The sequence below is a fragment of the Psammomys obesus genome, unplaced genomic scaffold (genome assembly GCF_907164565.1).
Source record: "Psammomys obesus unplaced genomic scaffold, mPsaObe1.curated_primary_1811, whole genome shotgun sequence".
Lineage (NCBI taxonomy): Eukaryota > Metazoa > Chordata > Mammalia > Rodentia > Muridae > Psammomys > Psammomys obesus.
The window spans coordinates 6,951,943-6,976,200 of NW_026586550.1; the positions used below are offsets into that span (position 1 = coordinate 6,951,943).

Genomic DNA, 24,258 nt, shown 5'->3' on the forward strand with positions numbered 1-24,258 from the left:
CTGATGCCCTCTTCTGGCATGCAGGGGTATATGGAGATAGAGCACTCATCTACATAAAATAAGTAAATAAATCTCTTTTTTAAAAAAAGGAGTTTTATATCCCACACTTGGGATTAAACGAAAACCTGTTTACCTAATATAACTGAATTTTTAAAAGAAACCAAAACTTCCACTACCTGAACTGTTATTGAGAGTGATGCAGCCACTATGGGAATCAGTATGGAAGCGTCTCAAAAAAATGAAAACCAGAACTACTATATGATCCATCTATATATACTGCTCCAGGGTATATACTCTAAGTACCCTTGGTCCAACTACAGAGACATGTGCACATTCATGATTGCTACCCTGTGCACACTTGCTAGAAGTCAAATCATCCTAGATGTCCATCAGCAGATAAACTTGTAAGAAAATGTGGGACATGCACAAAACAAAACTTCATTCAGCCATAAGGAAAAAAGAATCAAGGGCTTGCATGGAAATGCATGAAAATCATTAGGTTAAGCCAAGGATCCCAGACTCAGAAGGACAAACATCACATGTTTTCTCTCACATGTGGGTCTTAGATTCTAATTCTTAAAGATGTGTTTAGGGCAGATATATGTCATGAAGAGAAGATGAGGACCATGAGAGGGGGAAAAAAAAAACAAAACAGGAGGGTTGGGGAAGATAAAAAATGAAGGTAATAAAATACTTGTGACATGACATCAGGAGGGAGGAAGAAAAGGGACCAGCAGGGTAGAAAGGAAAGGTATAGGGAAGGAGGGATCATTAAACAAACAAACAAACAAACAAACAAACAGGCACAGGCCTATTATCCCAATACTCAGGGAGGCAGAGGCTGGCAGATCTCTGTGAGTTCGAGGTCAGCCTGATCTACAAAGTGAGTCCAGGACACCCAAGGCTAAACAGAGAAACCCTGTCTCAATATATATACATACATACATAAGACACAGTTTGAGTCCCAGCACCCACTGAGCAGCTCACAACCACATGTAATTCAAGCCCCAGGTATCTGATGTTCTCCTCAGGGCTCTTGGACATCCATGTGCACACAGACAAACACACACACACACACACACACACACACACACACACACACACACTCATATTTTTAAAAAGTGTATGAAAATGCAAACTGTTTGCTAATTGAAAAATAATTTATAAAAGAGAATATAGGGGAGCCTGAGATTCTGGGTTTGATTCGCAGGCAGAGAAGTGGTGTGAGGCAGATATGCATGTATGATGGCTTTTGAATAGTTCTGTGTGAGTCTTTCTTATGAGGGGTGGGGAGGAAGAGAAACAAAGCAGGCAGCAGGGAGGTACAGCATTATCCATGGGAAGTGCTGGAAGCATAGTTGGCATTGTGCCCTCAATTTCCTGGAGGCATCAGCCAGGAGACTTCCTAAGGGCAAAAGCAATTGTCTGGCAGGCAGAGAAGAGGGTGCTAACTGCATAGGCACACACATAGAGCCAGGGCTGAGTGAAGTGCTTGACGAGAGAGGAAAACAAAGTAGCTCTATTGTAGGATTTGTAGTTCAGACATCTTATGTATTTGTTTGTTTATTGAGACAGAGTCTCTAAGCATAAGCACCAGCGCTTGCTACTGAACCAGGATCTTCTGATACAGTTGGTAGAAATGAAAAAGAGGCCTGGGTTGGAAGGGTCTCAGCAAGACTGAGGCCAAGACAAGTTTATTGCAAGCAATCAGGTTTTTTATGCTTATCAGAAACAGAATTCAATTGTAGTTGCTGATACAATGATGTTTGCAAGCTGTACAGGGTACATAAGATTAATGACCAATTAAGACTAATTGCGGGAGGGGAGAGCGACAAGATGGAGGCACCAGGAGGACACTGTGTCTGAGGAGCAGGAAAGCAGTGTTGGCACAGCGACCAGGAGACTGAACTCAGGGACCTAAAACACCAGCATTCGTGATTGCCAGGTGAGAGGAAAGCCTACGGTGTGGAAATCAATTGGGACTGACCTCAGGTCACCCAGTCAATCCCTGAAAAAGGTCCTGGAGACTGGCGAGTACATCCGCTGCGCGAGATCGGCACACACAGCCTCCTGCGACACCCCAGCCGCCATCCAGGACCAGACACATAGCCTCTGGCCCAGAGTGAGGCTCTCAGCCTCCGGACCAGAGAGGAGACCTCAGTTGACGGCCCAGAGTAGAGTGCATAGCCTCTGGCCCAAAGCGCACAGCCTCAGGCCCAGATTGGCAACCCCAGCCACCATCTCTGACCTGGGGGCACAGCCTCTAGCCCAGAGTGAGGCGCCAAGCCTCTGATCCAGAGCAGAGCCCTTAGTTGCCAGTCCAGAGAGGCGTGCACAGCCTCTGGCCCAGAAGAGGACACACACTGCCAACCCAGATCAAAGCTCAGAGCCTCCAGACCAGAGCAGCGCCAGCAGCTGCCATCCCAGACCGGGGTGCACAGCCTCTGGACCAGAGCGGTGCCCCCAGCCGCCATTTCAAACTTGGGCGCACAGTCCCGGCTGAGAGCGGAGCAATCAGCCTCTGGCCCAGAGACTTGCAGGCGCTCCTCTCACCTTCCCAGACAGAACTGTGCGCCCCAGGGTACACAGTTTCCCTGTTGGGAGAAAACCCCACAGCTAGGCAATCAGCAGGTTCGTCAAGAGGGCTGTACCTGGAAAACAGTGTAACAACAGTAGCAGCTCAGTAAATTCAGAGTGAGAAACCCAGCAGTGGGGCAGCTGTCTTGAGGACTTCTACAGGTGAGAGGAGAGCCCCCCTGACTAACAAAGACCACAGCTACTCCTCAGGTCTATATGCCTGAGGTGAGCAGTGGAAATTCCTGAGAAACACTGGCCATACAGTGACCATACTCAAAAAGCAGAGGAGGCCTCCTTCACGAAAAATCATCTTCCTGCCAAGGGGATTCTCCCTACCTCAGGATTCCAGGAAGCACAGAAACCAACAGCCAACACCTAAATCAGCCCAATGGGTAGAGGTCAGCGTAAAAGCTCAACCAACAAAAGACAGAGCAATATGGCATCTCCAGAATCCAGCCATCTAGGGGCGAGCAGCCCTGGACACCTCAACATAATTGAAATTCAAGAAGATGACCTTACATCTATGCTGATGAAGAGGATAATAGAGGAAACAAATAAAATACATAAAGAATTAGAGGAAGATAAAATCAAACAGATCATGGCTATCCATAAAGAAATGGAGGAAGTTAAAGACAAGCAGATTATGGCCATCCATGAAGAAATATGGGAAGATGCAGCCAAACAGTTTGCGGCCTTCAGAGAAGAAATAATTAAATCACTGAAAGAAATAAAAGAAACAGAGTTGAAGGAACTAAAAGAAAAACAGGAAAATACAATCAAACAGGTGAAGGAAATAAACAAAACAACTCAAGATCTGAAGATAGAGTTGGAAAAATTAAAGAAAACACAAATGGAGGAAATCATGGAGAGGAAGAATTTAGGGAAGAAAACAGAACTACAGAGGTAAGCATAACCAACAGACTACAAGAGATGGAAGAAAGAATCTCAGGTGTAGAAGATACAATGGAAGAAATCGATGTATCCATCAAAGAAAATGTTAAATCCAAAAAATTCCTGACACAGACCATCCAAGAAATCCAAGACAATATGAAAAGACAAAACCTAAGAATAATAGGAATAGAGGAAAAAGAAGATTCCCTGCTCCAAGGCTCAGAAAATATCTTCAACAAAATCATAGAAGAAAATTTCTCCAACTTAAAGGAGAGGTCTATAAGATTACAAGAGGCCTACAGAACACCTAGTAAATTAGACCAGAAAAGAAAATCCTCCTACCACATAATAATCAAAACAAGTATACAGAACAAAGAAAAAAATACTGAAAGCTGTAAGGGAAAAAAGCCAAGTAACATATAATGGCAAACCCATCAGAATCACACCTGAGTTCTCAACAGAGAGTATGAAAGCAAGAAGGGCCTGGACTGATATATTGCAGACCCTAAGAGAACACAGATGTCAGCCCAGGCTATTATATCCAACAAAACTCTCAGTCATCATGGATGGAGAAAACAAGATATTCAATGACAAAAACAAACAATACCTACCCACAAATCCAGCATTACAGAAGATACTAGAAGGAAAAATAGAACCCAGGAAAACTAATTACATTCAGGAAAACACAGGAAACAAATAACCTCACTACAGCAAAACCAAAAGTAGCCAAACACACAAACACACTACCATAGCCAACAGCAAAATCAAAGCACCTAACGGCCACTGGTCATTAATCTCCCTTAACATCAATGGACTCAACTCTCCCATAAAGAGACACAGACTAACAGAATGGATAAGTAAACAAGACCCGACAATCTGTTGCATACAAGAAACACACCTAAGTCACAAAGATAGACATTACTTGAGAGTAAAGGGCTGGAAGATGGTTTTCCAAGCAAATGGATCCAAGAAGTAAGCAGGAATAGCCATTCTAATATCTAATAAAATAGACTTTCAACCAAAATTAATCAAAAAAGATGGAGAAAATTATTTCATACTCATCAAAGGAAAACTCCACCAAGAAGACACCACAATTCTGAACATATATGCCCCAAACACAAGAGCACGCACATTTGTAAAAGAAACATTAATAAAACTGAAACCACACATAGATCCTCACACATTAATAGTGGGAGACTTCAACACCCCACTCTCAACAAAAGACAGGTCAACAAACCAGAAGTTAAACAAAGAAACAATGACTCTAACAGAGGTCATGACTCTAACAGATATCTACAGAACCTTTCATCCAAACACTAAAGAATTTACCTTCTTCTCAGCACCTCATGGAACCTTCTCCAAAATAGACCATATAGTTGGTCACAAAACAAGTCTCAACAGATACAAAAAGATTGAAATGATCCCATGTATCCTATCTGACCACCATGGACTAAAACTGGATCTCAACAACAACAGAAATAACAAAAAGCCTACACATACACGGAAACTAAACAACTTGCTACTCAATGACAGTTGGGTCAGGGAAGAAATAAAGAAAGAAATCAAAGTATTCCTAGAATTCAATGAAAATGAAGGCACAACATACCCAAACTTATGGGACACAGTGAAAGCAGTGCTAAGAGGAAAGTTCATAGCACTAAGTGCCTTCAAGAAGAAATTCGAAACCTCTCATGCCAGCGACTTAATGGCTCTAGGAAAAAAAGAAGCAGACACACCAAAGAGGAGTAGACAGCTGGAAATGATCAAACTCAGGGCTGAAATCAATAAATTAGAAACAAATAAAACAATTCAAAGAATCAATGAAACCAAGAGCTGGTTCCTCGAGAAAATCAACAAGATAGACAAACCCTTAGCCAAACTAACTAAATGGCAGAGACACTATCCAAATCAACAAAATCAGAAATGAAAAGGGGGACATAACAACAGACACTGAGGAAATCCAAACAATTATTAGGACTTACTTCAAAGTCTATATGCCACAAAATTTGAAAATCTAAATGAAATGGACATTTTTCTTGATCAATTCCACTTACCAAAGCTGAATCAGGACCAGGTAAATAAATTAGTCCTATATCCCCTAAGGAAATAGAAGCGGTCATCAGAAGTCTCCCATCCCCAAAAGCCCACGACCAGATGGTTTCAGCGCAGAATTCTACCAGACTTTCAAAGAAGAGCTAACTCCAATTCTCTTTGAACTATTCCACAAAATAGAAATGGAAGGAACACTACTAAATTCATTCTATGAAGCCACAGTCACCTTGGTACCTAAACCTCACAAAGACCCAACAAAGAAAGAGAATTTCAGGCCACTCTCCCTTATGAACATTGATGAAAAAATACTCAACAAAATACTTGCAAACTGAATACAAGAACACATCAAAGATATCATCCACTATGACCAAGTAGGCTTCATCCCAGGCATGCAGGGGTGGTTCAATATATGGAAATCCATCAATGTGATACACCATATTAACAAACTGAAAGAAAAAAAACCACATGATAATCTCCTTAGATGCTGAAAAAGCATTTGACAAAATCCAACATCCATTCATGTTTAAAGTCTTGGAGAGATCAGGGATACAAGGCACATATCTAAACATAGTAAAGGCAATATACAGCAAGCCTATTGCCAACATCAAACTAAATGGAGAGAAATTTAAAGCAATTCCACTGAAGTCAGGGACAAGGCAAGGCTGCCCACTCTCTCCATATCTCTTCAACATAGTTCTGGAAGTCCTTGCTAGAGCAATAAGACAATTTAAGGAGATCAAGGAGATACAAATTGGAAAGGAAGAAGTCAAAGTATCACTATTTGCAGATGACACGATAGTATACATGAGTGACCCCAAAAATTCTACCAGGGAACTCCTACAGCTGATAAACATCTTCAGCAAAGTGGCCGGATACAAAATTAACTCAAAAAAATCAGTAGCCCTCCTGTATACAAAAGACAAAAGGGCTGAGAAAGAAATTGAGGAAACAACACCCTTCACAATAGCCACAAAAGACATAAAGTACCATGATGTAACCCTAACCAAGCAAGTCAAAGACTTGCATGAAAAAAATTTCATGCAAGTCAAAGACTTGCATGAAAAAAATTTCAAGTCTCTGAAGAAAGAATTAGAAGATATCAGAAAATGGAAAGATCTATCATGCTCATGGCTTGGCAGGATTAACATAGTAAAAATGTCCATCTTACCAAAAGCAATCTATGGATTCAATGTAATTCCCATCAAATTACCAAGACAATTCGTACAGACCTGGAAAGAAAAATTCTCAACTTCATATGGAATAACAAGAAACCCAGAATTGCTAAAATAATCCTCTACAATAAAAGATCTTCTGGAGGTATCTCCATCCCTGATCTCAAGCTGTACTATAGAGCAACATTAATAAAAACTGCATGGTACTGGCATAGAAACAGACTGGTGGATCAATGGAACTGAATAGAAGACTCAGAAAAAGAACCACACACATAAAGACACCTGATCTTTGACAAAGATGCCAAAACCATACAATGGAAAAAAGATAGCATCTTCAACAAATGGTGCTGGTCTAACTGGATGTCTACATGTAGAGAAATACAAATAGAACCATACTTATCACCCTGCACAAAACTAAAGTCCAAGTGGATCAAAGACCTCAACATAAAACCAGACACATTAAATCAGTTAGAAGAAAAAGTGGGGAAGACCCTAGAACTCATTGGTACAGGAGACAACTTCCTGAACAGAAGAACACCAACAGCACAGGCTCTAAGATCAACAATCAATAAATGGGATCTTATGAAACTGAAAAGCTTCTGTAAAGCAAAGGACACTGTCATCAAAACAAAATGACTGCCTACAGATTGGGAAAGAATCTTCATCAACCCTCTATCTGACAGAGGGCTAATATCCAGTATATATAAAGAACTAAAGAAGTTGAAAAGCAACAAATCAAGTAATCCAATTAAAAAATGGTGTATGGAACTAAACAGAGAATTCTCGATAGAGGAATATCAAATGGCAGAGAAACACTTAAAGAAATGTTCAACGTCATTAGCCATCAGGGAAATGCAAATCAAAACACCCTGAGATTTTACCTTACACCCATCAGAATTGCCAAGATCAAAACCTCAAGTGACAACACATGCTGGAGAGGTTGTGGAGAAACAGGAACCCTCCTCCACAGCTGGTGGAAATTAAACTGGTACAACCACTCTGGAAATCAATCTGGCACTTTCTCAGACAACAAGGAATAGCACTTCCTCAAGAGCCAGCTATACCACTCCTAGGCATATATCCAAAAGAGGCTCAAGTACACAATAAGGACATTTGCTCAACCATGTTCATAGCAGCTTTATTTGTAATAGCCAGAAGCTGGAAATAACCCAGATGCCGCTCAACTGAAGAATGGATACAAAAACTGTGGTACATCTACACACAATGGAATATTACTCAGCAATGAAAAACAAGGAAATCATGAAATTTGCAAGTAAATGGTAGGATCTGGAAAGGATCATCCTGAGTGAGCTATCCCAGAAGCAGAAAGACACACACGGTATATACTCACTCACTCATATAGACATATAATATAGGATAAACCTACTAAAATCTGTACACCTAAAGAAACTAATCAAGAGGGTGGACTCTGGCTAAAATGCTCAATCCCCATCCAGAAAGGCAAAGAGGATGGACATCAGAAGAAGAAGAAAACAGGGAACAAGTTAGGAGCCTCCCACAGAGGGCCTCTGAAAGGCTCTGCCCTGCAGACTATCAAAGCAGATGTTGAGATTTATGGCCAACCTTTGGGCAGATTGCAGGGAATCTTATGAAAGAAGTGGGAAATAATCTGGAGAGGACAGGAGGTCCACAAGGAGAGCAACAGAACCAAAAAATTTGAGCACAGGGGTCTTTCCTGAGACTCATACTCCAACCAAGTACCATGCATGGAGATAACCTAGAACCCCTGCACAGATGTAGCCATGGCAGTTCAGTGTCCAAGTGAGTTCCATAGGAATGGGAACAGGAACTGCTTCTGACATGAACTGATTGGCCTGCTCTTGGATCACCTCCTCCTGAGGGGGGAGAAGCCTTACCAGGCCACAGAGGAAGACAATACAGCCACTCCTGATGAGACCTAACAGACTAGGATCAGAAGGAAGAAAAAGAAACCCTCCCCTACCAGTGGACTTGGAGAGGGGAGTGTGTGTAGAAAGGGGAGAAAGGGAGGGATTGGGAGGGGAGGAAGGAGGGAACTAGAGGGGGGATACAAAGTAAATAAAGTATAATTTAAAAAAAAAGATTTTGCCATTGCATGTAAAGAATAAAATGCAAATGACTTGAAAAAAAAAGACTAATTGCTCAACTTCTATATGCTTCAGTGACTTCTAGGGAGGGCAGACATATAGGTGGCCTGAATGCTCCTCTTTCTGAGGGAGTGCCTCAGTGAAAGCCACATAGTGCCCCAGCAGCCACGATTCTAACCTGAAAAACCTAGGATGCATAACTCTCAAGGCAACTAGACCAGGCCAACTACGATTCGCTGTGTCCGTGTAGCCCCAAGCTGGCCCCCAATACACTATGTACCCAAGGATGGCCTTAAGTTTCTGACCATCTTGCTTCCATATCCAGAGTGATGGGATTACTGACATGAACCATCATGCCTGATTTTATGTGGGACTGGGGACGGAACCCAGGGCTTTATGTGTGCTAAGCAAGCATTCTTCCAACTGAGCCCTGGCCCCAGGCCTTGAGAAATCTGTAAGTAGATGATCAGTTCCGGTATTCATTTCAAGTTTGTATTTATTTGTGATGATACAAAGGAAGGGTGCTTTGGTGGCAGCTGCTTGTTGGAATGAGACATAGCAGGTGTAAATAGATCTCATGTCACAATGGAAATGTCATGGCTTGGGTTTGAGCACAGCTGAGGCCAGTGTCTGGGAGAAGGAAAGTGGTTCCCTGCTCCGTGGACCCGTTTCCACCTGGGTCATGTTGGTAAGGCAAGGTTGTAAAAGAAGTATAGATACTGACCTCAGGGGTCTCTCTGTCTTCCCTGAGCCCAGAGTGCTTTAGGAAATCCAGCCAGATTTTAGTTAGGATGACTATCTGCTTAATGCAGCAAACATACAGCTTACTGGTGTACTTTGCTTAGAGCGTTGTTTTTCTTCATCCTGATTCTAGATGGTGTTTTTTGGCTACATGGTGTCCAGCATTCTCTTTGGTCTCCTGGCTGACAGATATGGCCGCTGGAAGGTAGGTCAAGCCATGTAGGTTGGCCTCCTCTTACCCTGCAGTCCTTATGGTACTCCTCTATTGCTGCCCCTAAATGCATTTGCCCCAGGTCAACACCTCTCACCTCAAAGGGGGTAAGAGATGGCTTATTCAGGATCCAAGCACAAGTGACTGTGTTCCACAAGAACACACATTCAGGTTACCCCAAATACCATATTTCTACTGGCTAGTTTTATGTCAACTTGATACAAGCTAGAGAGGAAGGAACCTCAAATGAGAAAATGCCTGAGTAAGATTGGGCTATAGGCAGACCCATAGGGGAATTTTCTTTATTAGTGATTGATGAGGGAAGGCCATCCCCAAGCTGATGATACTGGATTCTGTAAGAGAGCAGGCTGAGCAAGCCATGGGAAGCAAGCCCGGTAACAGCACCCCTCCATGGCCTCTCCATCAGCCCCTGACTCTAGGTTTCTGCCCTGTTTGAATTTCTGTTCAGACTTCCTCGGATGATGAACAATGATGTGGAAGAGTAAGACAAATAAACCCTTTCCTCCCCACTTTTCTTTGGTCATGGTGCCTCATCAAAGCCGTAGTAACCTAAACTAAAGTAACATTCCAACTTGGTCTTGCTATTTAATATCAGATACATTGGTTGGGGGCATTAGATTGGTGGTGTATAGAAAAGCAGGGGAATCTCTGCTAAGATGCTATCTGATAACAGTTTTAGTTTAAGGACAGTGAAAACAAGTCTCCTGTTAGATTAATGTAATCCAAAGGCTTGACCTTATAAACACTAGGCCGTTGGATCGGATAGAGAGGTAGATGAAAATGGCTATTGAGGGAGCTAACGTTGTCCTCACATAACTTGGCTCTGGATCTGCGGTAGTCCAACTGTCACAGTCCTCAGCAGTCAGCCTGCTTGTAAAATTGTCAGCACAGCTGCAGTTTTCCTGGGAACTGTAGCTCACACTATCAACCTCTGTTCTTACAAATAAGCAAAAGCAATGCTTCAAGTTTGCTTTGTATCGTCTTTCCAACACAGGGTCTCCTTGTCCTCCTAAGAGCCCTGTGAGAAGGGAGGGCAGAGCTTTGCTCTGTGCTGCCTCTGAGGGTGGACACTCTAGACACAGTAAAGGGGCTTTCAGTCAGGACAACGGCCTGGACTGTGCCAGTGGAGACTGTGAGAAACCTGCAGGTGCTGTGGCTCAGTTTCTCAGAGAAGTGAATGTCAGGCAGGGGAAATGCCCACTTCTGGAGGTGTCAGAAAGACTCCTTCATTCCCCAGGCAGGTCCTTGCAACAAGTGTTCTTTCCTTGCTGCAGATTTTGCTGCTCTCGTTCCTGTGGGGAGCCTACTTCTCCTTACTGACCTCTTTCTCCCCCTCCTATGTCTGGTTTGTCTTTCTGCGGACCATGGTAGGCTGTGGCGTATCTGGCCATGCACAAGGGTAAGACTTGCTCCAGAGGGTCTGTTGGAGAGAAATGTGGACAGAGAGACAGAGACAGAGAGAGAGAGAGAGAGAGAGAGAGAGAGAGAGAGAGAGAGAAAGGAAGGGAGAAGAGAGATAGGCAGAGACAGATACACATGCACATAGCCACAGACAGACAGAGAGACAGAGACAGACACGCATTACACATTCACACACATACACAGTGTGTGTATGGGGCAAAGATTCATAGATAGATGCACACACACGCACACACACACACACGACTATATTAAGCAGTGAAGCATGTTAGTCCAGTTTGGGGCATGTAGCTCAGTGGCGGAGCTCTTGCCACACGCATGGTCAAGGTCTCGGGTTGGAAGGGGGGTCAAGGCACGTAGATTTGGCCTTTTTCCTGTGCACTCTTTCGTGGCACTCTCCCCATCCCTGCCCTTCCATGGAGTTGTTCCCTGTCAATCCCTCTCATTTCAAAGGGGCTAAGAGATAGCTTACCCTGGGGCCAAATACAAGCAGCTGAGGGCACTCGGGAACAACTGTCCATTGCAAAGTGCCATTGCCTTATAGTTTAAAGTATGCACAACTGGAGAGATGGCTCAGGGGTTGCTAGCATGTACCGCTCTGGCAGAGGGCTCTAATTCAAAGCAGCCGCAGGGGAAATGTGGTGGCTCTGGTCTCCTCCGCTACCTTCACGCTACACTCATGTGCACACGTGCATGCACGCACACACAACTAAAATAAAATAAAAGTATTTGGATTAAAAAAACAAAAACAAACTAACAAAAAACCCATACCAGAAAGAACTTGCGAAGCAGAGTGAGAAATCCTGAAAATGTTTAATGTGTCTGTCTCCTGCCGCTAAGTAAGTGTGGAGGGTCTCAGTGTTTGGGTGTGAGTGTTGCTGTGTTGATGTTCCAGTTATGGGCCACCTAGAAATTCACAGAGCCCATCAGGCTATTCCCCCCGCCAGCCCCCTCATGGGTACCCTGAGGCACAGTCATCAGTGAACATTCTTTACCTTTTCTTGAGGTTTGATTTCTTAGGTATGTTTACATTAAAAAATAAGATTAGATTTGACAAACCCATTTTCCAAAGCTTCTCTTGAACAAAGAAATAAGGCTAATGTCCCCATTTAAAATGACCGTGAGAGCAAAGTGACAGGAAAGGAACAGTTGCAAGTTCATTTCTCACTGCTTCTTGCTGTGGAAAGTCACTGTGACAATTATAGCTGAATATACAATGAGCTCCTCTTTTAATTAAAAACATTAGACTTATTTTATGTGTATGAGCACTTTGCTGCACGGGAGCGTGAGTGTGTGTGTGTGTGTGTGTGTACCTTGTGAGTGCCTGGTGCCCACAGATGTCAGATCCCTTGGAACTGGAATTAAGGATGGTTGTAAGTACCACATGGGTTCTGAAAACCAAACACAGGTTCCATACAAGAGCTCTTATCCACTGAGCCATCTTTCCAGCCTCCCTTTATGCTTGTAATGTCTTCACTGAGGTGAACATTTGTGATTCTTTAAAGGGAAGTCGCTGGTTTTCTAAAAACAAAATCACGGTGTTTCCCTACTTCTTGTACAGGTTAATCATAAAGACTGAATTTTTGCCCACAAAATACCGAGGCTACATGCTGCCTTTGTCTCAGGTAAGGTAAAGTGGGGACTCTGAGGTGCCTAATGCTTCTGAAAGAACAGGTCATGTGGGTTTCCTTCCACCTGACTCTGCCTATTATTTTGGCACCAAAATAATAAGCATGAAGTATATCTGATGCCAGAGGTCCAGTCTGAAGGATTTCTGAGCTGGGGACTTGTGCCACCAGCAGTGATAGCCTTCTCCAAAAGCCAGGATATAGTCCAGTGGGCAGATTCACTAGAATGACAAACACCCAGGAAAGCCACCTCACTGAGACTCCAGAGAAGGGAGACAGAACCTACCATCCTACCCTTTTTTGGTGCCCCATCTCTCTTTCAAGGATGCTGGTGTCTCCAGGATCACACTGTCCCTACTTGGAGGAAGGCACCATGATTGGGTTTTGGCAGCAGCTGTTTCTCCAGGGTCCTCCACAGATCGTGGCTGGCTATTAACTAGAGGTCATCAGAAGCTTAACAATCTTGTTCCCCTGGACTAGTTTTGATGCCTTCAGACCCTAAAGTCCCAACTCCAAGGGATACCCAGAAAAAAAGATGGCCTTCACTAAGGTTTTTTTGGCAATAAAACAGGAGATTGTGTTGCATTTGTTTTTTGGTTTTGTTTGTTTTTTGTTTTAACACCAAATTTAGGCAACAGCAACCAAAAAAACAAAACAAAACAAAACAACAACAACAACAACAAAACTGGAAAAACCCAACGGTAGCTCAAAATCTCCAGGTTTTTTCACTATTTCATAACCAGGAATGTATCTTAATTCACAGTGTCTGCAACTCTATACTTCAACACTAAGCGGTCAGTGTTCTGCTCGGTATGGTGGCAGGTTTCTGCACATGCGTCCTTCTTAAGTCTCCTTAAGGTCGTATAGTCTGCTCCTTGGCTGCCTATATGTGGACATACCTTTGTATCCATGGCAGATTGATTCTTGGATCCCAGAGGATACAAAAATCTGTGGCTTCTCAAGTCCCTTATAGAATATGGTGTCATATTTCATATATCCCAGATACTGTATACTTTCACTCATTTACAAATGAGTTGCCTAATCAATGTTTTATAGGTATACAGTTGTCCAGTGCAGACTTGTTTTGTTTTTGTATATCCTCCATACTCAGTTGACCAAAACCATGGATATAGAATCCATGAATGTGAATCCTGCAGAAAGGGATGGATAACTCTACCAATGTTTTCTTCTTACTGTCTCCAAAAATATGTATTAAAATCCAAGAACACCTTCCTGAACTGAGAGCTGGTGGCCATTTACCTGAGGGTCACTACAATATCTTAGAGGGTCCTCAAGTTAGGATTCTATTGCTGTGAAGAGACACCATGACCAAGGCAACTCTTTTCAAAATTTTTTAATTTATTTTTTTATTTATTACAATTTATTCACTTTGTCTCCCAGCTATGGTCCTCTCCCTTGTCCCCTCCCAATCCCACCTTCTGTCACTCTTCTCCTTCCATGCCCCTCCCCTAGTCCACTGGTAGGGTAAGTCCTCCTCCCCTTCCACCTGACTCTAGCCTATCAGGTCTCATCAGGACTGGCTGCATTGTCTTCCTCTGTGACCTGGCAAGGCTGATCCCCACCCCTCAGGGGAAGTGATCAAAGAGCCAGCCACTGAGTTCATGTCAGAGACAGTCCCTGTTCCCCTTACTAGGGTACCTACCCACTTGGACACTGAGCTGCCATGAATTACATCTGTACAGAGGTTATCTCCATGAATGGTCCTTGGTTGGAGTATCAGTCTTAGAAAAGACCCCTGGGCCCAGATTTTTTGGTTCTGTTGCTCTCCTTGTAGAGCTCCTGTCCCCTCCAGGTCTTTCTATCTGCTCCTTCTTTCATAAGATTCCCTGCACTCTGCCCAAAGTTTGGCTATGAGTCTTTGATGCACTGCTGGGTAGAGTCTTTCAGAGGCCTTCTGTGGTAGGCACCTGTCCTGTTCCCTGTTTTCTCCCTCTTCTGATGTCCATCCTGCTTGTTTTTCTCGATGAGGATTGATCATCTTACCCAGAGTCCTCCTCCTTGCTTAGCTTCTTTAGGTGTACAGATTTTATCCTATATTATATGTCTAATATCCACTTATAAGTGAGTATATACCATGTATGTCTTTCTGCTTCTGGGATACCTCACTCAGGATGATTGTTTCTAGTTCCCACCATTTGCCTGCAAATTTCATGATTTCCTTGTTTTTAATTGCTGCATAGTTATTCCATTGTGAAAATGTACCACAATTTTTGTATCCATTTCTCAGTTGAGGGACATCAAGGTTGTTTCCAGATTCTGGCTATTATGAATAAAGCTGCTATGAACATGGTTGAGCAAATGTCCTTGTTGTATACTTGAGCATATTTTGGATATATGCCTAGGATGCTATAGCTGAATCTTAAGGAAACACTATTCCTAATTATTTGAGAAAGTGCCAGATTGATTTCCAAAGTGGTTGTACAAGTTTATATTCCCACCAGCAATGGAGGAGGGTTCCCCTTTCTCCAACTCTTCTAAGAAAAAGCATTTAATTAGGGCTACCTTATAGTTTCAGAGGATAGCCCTTTATCATCATGGTGGAAAGCATGGCAGACAGTGTGCTCAGAGTTGTACATCTGGTTTAGCAGGTAGCAGGAAGAAAACTGGCTTGAGCTTCTGAGACCTTAAAGCCCATCCCTAGTGACATATCTCCCCCAACAAAGCCACATACTCCAACAGGCCACACCTCTCAGTGTTGCCATTCCCTATAGATGTATGGGGACCATTTTTATTCAAACTCCCACATTGCCTGCCCATAGACTTACTGCTGTATCATAATGCAAAATGCATTTAGACCAACTCCAAAAGTTCCCATAATCTATATAACAGTTTCAATCTCTCTGAGATTCATGTCAGTGTCTTAACTGTAATCCCCCACAAAATCAAAAGCAAAAAGCAAATCATATACTTCCAACATATAATGGTGCAAGATATATATTACCATTCCAAAAGGGAGGAAAGAAAGCATAGTGAGGAAATACTGGACCAAAGCAAGACTGAAAACCAGCTGAGCAAACACCAAACTCTGCATTTCTATGTCTCATGTCAAAATGCTCTTCAGATCTCCAGTTCCTTTCAGCTTTGTTGACTGCTACACACTTCCCTCTCTTGGGCTGGTTCCACTTCCTTTTAGTAGATTTCCTCTGCCAGAATCACAGGGCTCTGGCATATCTAACCTCTTGGAGTCTCCACCACAATCTAGGCTTTACCTTCATATAAAATGGCCTCTCTTGGCCTCCATGCAGGGATACCCATGACACACGCCTGGCCTCAGTGGCTTTCCTTAGTCATGGAGGGAGATTCCACAACCCCTTTCTTTTATCTTTGACTCTAAATCCAGAACCATGTGGCAGAAGCTGCCAAGTTCCACTGCTTGCTGGGGCTAGAACATTGATTCCTTGTTCAATTACATCCTCAACCAGCTTTCTGTTTTTGACGGCTTTCTTCACTGCCTACACTTGGCTGTCCTGGACCTCTGTAGATCAGGCTGACCTCAAACTTAGAGATCCACCAGCCTCTGCCTTCTGCCTTCTGAGTGCAACCTTCTTAGAACTTGCCTCTCCACCTTCTCTAGATACTTCTGACATCAATATTTTTATTCCTGGTCAAAGCAAGCTGCTCACCTTCTGCCACCTGAGCTTAAGTGCAAGGGCCATAGTGGAGCTTACCTCAGCCTATTCAGTTGCCAGACTCTGCTAGCTCATCCCCAATTCATGGACCCATAGTCCAAGTGTCCGTCAACAAACCTTGCCACTTTTATCTTAAAAAATGTGTGCCATATGCATTAAAAACAACTTTTGCCCTGTTACTACTGAGATCCATGCCAATGCCACAGTCAACTGTCACTCTTATACAGCAGCTATATCTATTGCCTCTTCACCCAAGTAATTTTCCACACATTTTCTATTTTCTTGATAGCCATATCACTTTCTGATATAATCGATTTTTGGTGAAATAATCTTTAATAAGATAATCCTCCCTTGGGGCCGGAGAGATGGCTTGATGGTTAAGAGCACTGGTGTTCTTCTGGAACACATGGGTTTGATTTTTAGCACTAGCTTCGCAGCTTATAACTATCTGTGACTCCAATTCCAGGGATCTGACACCAACTGCCCTCCTTAGTCACCAGATATGGTACATAGACATATATGCAGGCAAAATATGTATACATATAAACTAATAACAAATATTTTTTAAAAGCCACCCCTTAATTGGCTCCCCAAAGGATCTTCTAAAATGCCACCTTCTTTCTATGTCTGGGAGATAGGGTGAACATTATTTTTCATCTTAAATGGGTAGGAGTGCTCAGGCTAACAGGAATGATCCTATTAATAATTTGTGACTAGCAGAACCATGTTACTTGATATCAAAGTCATAAGCATAAATAGCAAAGTGTGAGGCATTGCATATACTACAGGGTATTTTTGATTAAAAAAAGAATCAAAATGCCGTGTCTGAAGGAGGTTTGGAAGGAAACAGAGTAAACTATGTCAGTTCCTCCTGAGAAAAGAAAATGTTGACAGAGAGCTGGGAGAAGAGAGTTTTCCCTGCCTTTCTTATGCCCCCTTATGATATGGGGATTGTATTATCTGTGCGAGAAAACAAATCAAAATCAGTGTTGAAGACCTCCAGGATATTAGGCTTGTTGTTTTGTTTAAACTCCAGTGATATTGCTGACAGGTTTTCTGTAACTAAGGTAGAACAAACAATTTACGGAAAACACACTGAGCCATGGAATTGAATCACGTCCTCAGATGAGAGGAGCAATCCTGGAAGAAGGACCCCATTGTTACCTCTCAGGACTCCCTTTTCCCACACACCATACAAAAGGACAGGTTCCAAGGCTTCAGAGAGGGGGAAATGTCAAGGAGGCAGGACAGAAGAAACAGTCATGCTTCACGTCTCTCTCACCAGGTTTTCTGGCTTGCTGGCTCCCTGCTCATCATCAGCCTGGCCTCTGTGGTCATCCCCACCATTGGATGGCGTTGGCTCATCCGCATTGCCTCCATCCCTGGCATCATCCTCATCATGGCCTTCAAGGTGATGCTTTTGAAACTGCCTCTCTGGTACCTTTCTGTTGGACCATGGAGCTCTTTTCCCCACAAACGTAGTTTTTATGTTAGCCTCTTTAAAAAGTTCACTTTTATTCTTAATTGTGTATATGAATACGTGTGTCTGACTTTGACTTGTGAGGACATATGTAGCTCAGTTGGTTGAGTGCTTGCCTAGCATACTTGAAGCTGCTCTGAATTTGGTCATTAGCACAGCATAAACTGGGCAAGGTAGCATGTGCTTGTTGTAGTCCTAGTACTCAGGAGACAGAGGCAGGAAGATCAGAAGTTCAAGGTCATCCTCAGCTATAAAGTGATTTGAAGCCATCCTGGGATTCATAAGAAAGAAGAGGAATAGGAGAGGAGAGGAGAGGAGAAAGGAAGAGTGGAGAGGGAGAAAGGAGAAGAAAGGTAGAGAATGGAAGAAGAGAAGGCTCCTGATTAGTCATTTATTCCAAATCTCAATCCATGGGAACACTCCCAGCTTTAGAAAGTCTGTGACTCGGTCATAGATTTCTAGGGGTCGTCTCACCAGCTATCTTCTAAAGTGTTTTTTAAGGCTAGATAACTTCCCAAGCCTTTCTTCTTCACACTAAGCAAAAGATCATGACCTCCACGCATCTTTCGTATGGCTTGTCCCAGAGCCAGGTTCCCTTTTCTCCTCTGTAGAAGCTCAGAGGAACATTGTCTTCAGTTCTGTTGTTCGGAATCATCCCTCCCATCCCTGGCTTGGGAGTGTGGCTCAATGGTGTAATGCTTATCTCATTTTCAAGTCCTTGGGTTAATCCTCAGCATGTACCCACCACCACCAAGAATCACATCTAGACTCCTCAGGTGCTGTGTGGCCAGTAGCTTCCTATGGGAAGACCCCTGTTTCTTTGGTTGTAGACTAAGACTTTATTGCTTTCTCAGCCAATCACATACCATCATTGGGTGTTCTTAAAGCCTAGGTTCAAATACAGCCTGGAATTTGTTATATATGACTTGTTTTCAAGCCTAGAATCTAAGACCTGCCACTGAATATTTAACGTATCTGTTAAAAAAAAAATCTATATCCTATTCAAATATCTAAAGTCCATTCTTTGGCTTTAGTCCAATGTTCTCTAGATTTCCTCCCTAGAGGTAAATTTCCAAGTCAGCCTGAATTCATCAGAATGCCTTATGTATTGTGTGCCTTTAAGCGTGCCACCCCTCCTATGAGGGTGGGGGCACCCTTGGACTGAATAAGTCATGCAGTAGTAATAACAGCATCGCTTAAACTCTATGGTAGTTCTGATGTTCTTTGTAATCTGTGCCCAGTTTATCCCTGAATCTGCTCGCTTCAATGTCTCCACTGGTAACACAAAGGCTGCTTTGGACACGCTGGAGAGCATTGCCAAGATGAACCGCTCAGTCATGCCAGAGGGACAGCTGGTGGAGCCCATCCTGGTGAGTTCACACCTGGGTCATCCTCCACAGTAGTTCAGAGAGAAGGGAACCAGTGCTCTCTAGTCTGGCTCCTGGAGGCAGAGTGATTGACCTACAAAGAGCAGATTAGAGGTGGAACTTAGTTCAGCTCCTTTCTGCCATATAGCCCTGTAATTCTGGTAAATTACCTGACTTAATTTTTGTCATCTATAAAACACACAAAAAAATGCCTCTTACCTTGCAGAACTAATCATGTAATTTGCCTTCATGGCTTGTAACATGAGAGGTTTTTTTTTTTTCCACATTTTTATTTTCTTGTCTTGACTTTGTCTCATTTTGATAAGGTATTTCCATAAAGCCTGCCAGTTTTCTTCAGAAACTTTTCAGCTCTCTTGTTGCATACTAGCATATAGTTTACGTATTTTGCTCATGGATTAGTTTTATTGCTTGAAGTATTTTTTATAACATATACTGATTTATGTGTATGTTTGTGGGTATGGGTGTGGATGTACCATGCATGTGGGTATCAGTTCCCTTCTACTTTGTGAGTTCTAGAAATTGAACTCAAGTCATCATGCTTGGTAGCAAGTGCCTTTACCTGCTGAGCCATCTTGACAGCCTGTCTCTTACTTTTTAAAGGTGTGTGTGTGTGTGTGTGTGTATGTGTGTGTGTACAGTACGCAGTAGACTTCATTGTGACAAATAAGCCCAGCCTCTGAAAGTTTTCATTGGTTTTCAAATTCTCTCTAATTGTGATACTTCTGTAGATTAATCTACCAGCTGAGCAGAGCGCCTATAGTCAAGTATATTTTCAGTGACTGGATCCACTATCCGGGGCCAGGTTTTTTGTTTTTTATTTTTAAATGCTATCTTGTATGTTTGGGGGTTCTGCCTGCATATGTATCTGTGCTCCTCGAGCATGCAGTGGCCCCAGCTCCCAGAAAAGGGGTTGGATCCCCTGGAACTGGAATTAGGAATGGTTGTGAGCCGTGAGGATGCTGGGATCCAACTGGTCCTCTGCAAGAGCAGTCTGTGCTCTTAACAAAGAGTTATTGTCCAGACGCTAGGCCTGGTGTTTAACACTTCAGTCTTCTGGACTTGGTTGGGAGGGTGCTTCAGAACTGAGCCGCACAGGGATGATCTCACCACACCAGATTCTCGTGTGACTCTTGATTTATATGATCAGTAATACCAGACAAATATGTCCTTAGCCCTCCATGTGTACTCTGTCCCCACCTTTTCATTTTCCCAGGAGAAAAGAGGAAGATTTGCAGACCTACTAGATTCTAAGTATCTTCGGACCACATTACAGATCTGGATTATATGGTAAGAACATACGTAGTACAAGGCCAATGTTAAATAAACAGGTATGCTAGGTATGGTGGCACATGCGTTTATTCCCAGCACTCAGGAGGCAGAGGCAGGAGGATCTCTGGGTTCAGGGCCATATATAGTCTATGTAGTGAATTTCAGAACAGCCAGGGCTATGCATAGAAATCCTATCTTGAAAAAACCAAAACCAAACCAACCAACCAACCAAAATTCAAACAGGTATTTGGAGGAAACCCATGAAGGTTGAGTAGTCCCACAAATACATTTTATTTTTTACTTTGCCTCTCATGATTTCTGTTTCTATAGTTAACTAAAGCCCAAAAATCATACATGTTTTGACTTCTTCAACAGAGAGACCGCATGTCCATACAACTTTTTAAAATGATTTATTTATTTTTGTTTTATGTACATTGGTGTTCTGTCTGCTTGTATATGTGTGTAGTGGTGTCAGATCCCCTGGAACTTGAGTTACAGACAGTGGTGAGATGCCATGTGGGTGCTGGGAATTGAACCCAGGTCCTTTGGAAGAACAGCCAGTGCTCTTAACCACTGAGCCAACTCTCCAGCTCCTACATGTGACTTTTATTATTGTAAATCGTTTTGTTAGTTTGTATAGGAACTTACATGTAAGGCATCATGGTATGATCTGCGGTGCCTACTGAGCTTCTTAGAATGGATCCTTTATGGAGAAAGGAGACTACTGTAAATCCACTTTCAAAGCTATTAGGGGAAATACACATGGGACATCAAATAGTTTATCCCTCAATGTCTTGTCTTTCTAGTACCACACACCTTACTCACTCCCACCACCAAATGATAACATTGTAAAGAGAGAAAGGAAACCTTAATATTCTACAATAGTTTTCCAGCTCTTCCCATGACTATACATGCTCACTTCCTGGGTCTGGGCTTTCTGTTTACGCTATGACAGAGACAGATCCTCTGACCTCACCAATGACAGAGTCAGTGGGGCAGCCTTTTGAGGGCCTCTCTGTGCTTCGTTTCTTTGCAGCCTTAACCTTGAGTTAGCAAAGGATTCCAAAGTAGAACTCAGAAAGGTGCTTAATATACAGGAAAGACTGGTGACTTTTACTACGTCAAATCAGCATCTCTGGAGCTGGGCTTGGTGGCACATTCCTATAAAGTCAGCACTTAGGAAGTGAGGCAGGGAGACCAAATGTTCAGTCATCTACCTGTGTGAAGCTAGCCTAGGCTACACAAAACCCCCTCTTAAACAAACAAAAATTAGTCTCTCTGTGCCATATAATATGAGAAGCCCAATGGCAAGCTATCAACTAGAAGAAATTTGAAATATATATACATACACATGTATCGCATTTTGTTCTCTCTCTCTGTGTGTGTGTGTGAGATGTGGTATGTGAGATAGGCAACCAAGTTTAAGATTTTTATCAGTTTATGAATATGTGTGTCTTTCTCTGTACTTCACATGTGTACAGTTGGCCAAGGGTGCCAGAAGACGGTGCAGAATCCCTGGGATTAGAGTCATAGGTGTCTGTGGGCCATCTAACATGAGTGCTGGGAACTCAATTCTGGTTCCTTTGGAAGAGCAGCAAACCCTCTTAACCATTGAGCCATTTCTCTGGCCCCAACAATTGAGTTCAGAAATAGGCAAAAGGTTTGAATAGGTATGACACCCAAACTGTGAATGTGAAGCACATGTCAAAACATGTTTAAAGTCACCAAGAAAATGCAAATTAAAACCCTACAAGTCTCATAAACCCAATAATGGTTAAGAGTAGCTACGGTGAAGACCACCACCAGGCTGGAGAGATGACTCACCAGTTAATGCACTGGCTGCTCTTTCAGAGGACCCCAGTTCAGTTCCTAGTACCCTCATGATGGCTCACAACCATTTAACTCTGGCTCTACAAGATCCAACACCCTCTCCTTGCCTCCAAGGGCACTGTTACACATGGTGCACATACATGCATGCAGGCAAAACACACATAACATAAAAACAGATCTTTAAAAAGACTGCCTGTGCCAAGGGCTTGCAAGGATGCAAAGTAACTGGAACATTCCACACATAGCTGCCTATTTTGGAACCCTGTCTAGAGGTATCAGTGTCAGATATATATATACATCTTAGGAGTCAGTAATTCTATTTCAAAGTTTATGTCCAACAGAAATGCATACATCTGTTTCTCCAAAGTTCTCTTCAGATGCTGTTGTTGTGTGGGCTGTTTTCTTTTTTCCTTCTACATAGACCACTCTCCTTATTCCTGCCTGTCATAATTCTTCTTGTCCCCCAGGCCTGGTAAAAGCTTTTCTAATGATATTCTTTTCTCACTTCCAGGCTGGGCATTTCTTTTGCCTACTACGGGGTTATCCTGGCCAGTGCTGAGTTGCTGGAGCGGGATCTGGTCTGTGGTTCGAAGCCAGAGTCAGACACAGAGGTGATGGTAACCACAAAGGACTCAGAGGAGCGTCTGGGCCCTTGCTATTGCCACCTGTTTGCACCCTCTGACTACAGGACCATGATTATCAGCACACTTGGAGAAATTGCTTGTAAGATTGTCCATGTACCTTCCCTATTTCAGGCAGGGTCGCTGCATCTCAGGATCAAAGAGAAGTGGTGCTTCCATAGTGAGGGTACTGCCTAGCAGAACTCCATAGCTCTTCAGACACACTGCTATGCTCTGGGTTTAGGCCATTGGAAGGATGGCCTGAAAAAGCAAAGCTTTGAAGTGTTCCATTATGTCAACTCCAAGGTACATTTTTAGTCTGGAGTAGTGGCATACACCTTTAATCCCAATTTTAGGAAAGCAGAGGCAGGTGGACCTCTGTGAGTTCTAGACCAGCCTCATCTACATAGTAAGTTCCAGGCCAGCCAGGACTACATACATAGTGAGAAACTGTCTCAAATGAAAAGATCCCCCTTTCCCCCCTCCCTATAAATCCTACTCTCAAATTTACAGTATCTGTTTTTTCTTTTTCTTTGATTTATTTTTATTTATTTATTATAACAGCAAACTTCCTTTTTTTCTAGCTCTTACACTCTTTCTGCCCCTCTTTCAAAAGGTTCCTTGTGCCTTAGGTGCAGGAGTGTTTTGTAGATGTATCCATTGGAACTGGGCTCCACAACTCTGCATTTTGATTGGTTGTGGTTTTCAGACTCTATCTGTTGTAGAGACATGTCCTGGATGAGGGGTGAAGATTACACTCATCTGTGGATATAAGGATAAATATTTATAGTGTAGTTAGGGATTAGGCTGGCTTAGAGAGGTGGTGGTTATAGGTTCTCCTCTAAGATCCATGACTTCATCAACCCTGGATAATTGGGTAGGTTTCCAGTGTCAGGCATGAGTTCCATCTTGTCGAGTGGGCCTTAAGTCCATTTTAGAGAGTTTTTGGTTACTGCCAAGGCATGCATGCCACTACTGCACTATTTGGGTCACTGTGCCATGCTGTCTTTATTGTGATTCAAAGGCATCCTAGCTGGGTAGGAACGGACTATTGGTTGCTTTCTTGTTTTGGAACCTCATGGTGCCTTTGGTGCCATGAAAGCTGGTTATCAGGAAGGAGGCTTTCAGGTCAGATCTGGGCCCTGTGTCTGAAGTGCACGGTGTCTTCAGCGGGACTTATCTCCTACCTCTGAGAAGTGACCAAGAGAAACAGTAGAGCCCA

General features: G+C 43.0%; 1 protein-coding gene across 1 annotated transcript in view; it reads left to right on the forward strand.

Annotated features, from left to right (window-relative positions):
* The window catches only part of Svopl (SVOP like), a 52,272-nt gene that overhangs the window by 7,819 nt on the left and 20,195 nt on the right, over positions 1-24,258 (forward strand). Inside the window, exons 4-10 of the mRNA XM_055602036.1 lie at positions 9,654-9,725; positions 11,027-11,151; positions 12,733-12,796; positions 17,735-17,860; positions 19,171-19,299; positions 20,531-20,604; positions 22,928-23,139. Coding sequence (XP_055458011.1) covers positions 9,654-9,725; positions 11,027-11,151; positions 12,733-12,796; positions 17,735-17,860; positions 19,171-19,299; positions 20,531-20,604; positions 22,928-23,139 — 802 coding nt within the window. The remainder of the gene's footprint in view (positions 1-9,653; positions 9,726-11,026; positions 11,152-12,732; positions 12,797-17,734; positions 17,861-19,170; positions 19,300-20,530; positions 20,605-22,927; positions 23,140-24,258) is intronic.